The sequence below is a fragment of the Silene latifolia genome, chromosome Y, assembly GCF_048544455.1.
Source record: "Silene latifolia isolate original U9 population chromosome Y, ASM4854445v1, whole genome shotgun sequence".
NCBI lineage: Eukaryota > Viridiplantae > Streptophyta > Magnoliopsida > Caryophyllales > Caryophyllaceae > Silene > Silene latifolia.
In genome coordinates, this window is record NC_133538.1 from 358,347,536 (window position 1) to 358,349,293 (window position 1,758).

Consider the following 1,758-nt stretch of genomic DNA (forward strand, 5'->3'; position numbering starts at 1 on the left):
TAGAGGTGACCTTTAAGGTGTTTTCGAATCATAAGAGCTTGAAATATATCTACACACAGAAAGACTTGAACATGCAATAGAGGCGATGGATGAAGTTCGTTGGAGACTTCAACATGGAAATCATCTATCATGAGGGTAAAGCTAATGTGGTGGCGGATGCCTTGAGTAGGAAGAGTGTACATTTGTTGTGCACTGCTATGTCTTTGATGAAACTGAGGGATGAAATGTCTAAGATGGGGATTCATATAATTCGAAAGGGTGATGCCATCGGTGACTTGACTATCGAGCCCGATCTGTATGATGACATAAATAAGAAACGGGAACTTGATCCCAATATTCAAGAGTGGAAATCAAGGGTAGAGAGTGGCACAACTTCGAGGTTTTCTATCCATACGGATGGGAGTGTTTGTTTTGATGGGAGATGGTGTGTACCTAGTGACGTCGACTTGAAGAAGTTGATCATGACGGAGGCTCATTGCACTCCTTATTCAATACATCCGAGTGGTGACAAACTCTACAATGTCTTAAAGAAGACGTTCTGGTGGCCTAATATAAAGAAAGAGGTGGCTGGGTTTGTGACTAAGTGTCTAACTTGTCAAAGAGTAAAGGGTCAACAATAGAGACCGCAAGGTAAGATTCAGTCACTTGAGGTACCGGAGTGGATATGGGAGTCGATCTCTATGGACTTCATTGTGGGGTTACCAAGGACTCAGTAAGGTAACAATTTGATTTAGGTTATCGTCGACCGTTTAACAAAGTCAGCTCACTTTTTCCCAATGAAAGATACTTAGAGTAAGATGCAGGTAGCTTTGGGGTACGGGAAGCATGTGGTTCGGTTACATAGAGTACCAAAGGATATAGGGTCAGATCGAGATGCGAGGTTCATATCACGGTTTTAGCAAGAGTTGATAGGAACTACCTTAAAGATGAGTACAGCATTTCATCCTGCGATAGATGGTCAAACTGAGAGAACTATAAAAACCTTAAAGATGAGTACAGCATTTCATTCTGCCATGGAATTTGGTGGAAGTTGGGAGGATAGGCTGGATTTGATAGAGTTTTCATACAACAACACCTATCACACTAGTATTGGGATGACACCTTTTGAGGCTTTGTATGGCAGGAAGTGCAGGAGACCGGTGTGATAGGATGACAATGCTGAGGCTGTGGTTTAGGGGACAAAGATGGTGCAGAACATGATTGAGCAAGTTCACTTGATTCGCCAGAAGATGAAACCAGCTCAGGATCGACAAAAGAGTTACGCGTATTTGCACTACAGGGACATTGAGTTTGCGGTAGGTCCTCTTGAAAGTTTCACCTATGCGAGGCGTGATGAGATTTGGCAAGAGAGGAAAGTTGAGCCAGAAGTTTATCGGCCCTTATATGAGATTCTAGACTGGGTAGGTGAAGTAGCCTATCGGCTAGCTCTACCACCATCGCTTCATCGGGTCCACAACGTGTTTAATGTATCACAACTCCGGAAGTATGTGAGTGATCTGTCAAATTTACTAGAGGTTGAGAACATCGTGTTCGATGAGGCTCTAACTTATGAAGAGGTTCCTAAGGACATCTTAGATCGTAAGGTACGCAAGATAAGGAATGGTGAAACCGTCTTATTTACGGTACTTTGGTCTAATCACAGTGTCGAAGAGGCCACATGGGAACCGGAGGAGTCTATGAGAGAGCGCTTTCCTTACCTTTTTTATCAGGTATGTTTGGTTACGGGGACGTAACCGTTGTCTTTTAAGGGGGTAAGAG

The 1,758-nt window shown here is 43.3% G+C and overlaps 1 protein-coding gene across 1 annotated transcript; it reads left to right on the forward strand.

Annotated features, from left to right (window-relative positions):
• Positions 1-233: 233 nt before the first annotated feature.
• Positions 234-620, forward strand: LOC141631692 (uncharacterized). The gene has a single exon (XM_074444330.1). The coding sequence runs from the start codon at positions 234-236 to the stop codon at positions 618-620; it is 387 nt and encodes a 128-aa protein (XP_074300431.1).
• The last annotated feature ends 1,138 nt before the right edge of the window (positions 621-1,758 follow it).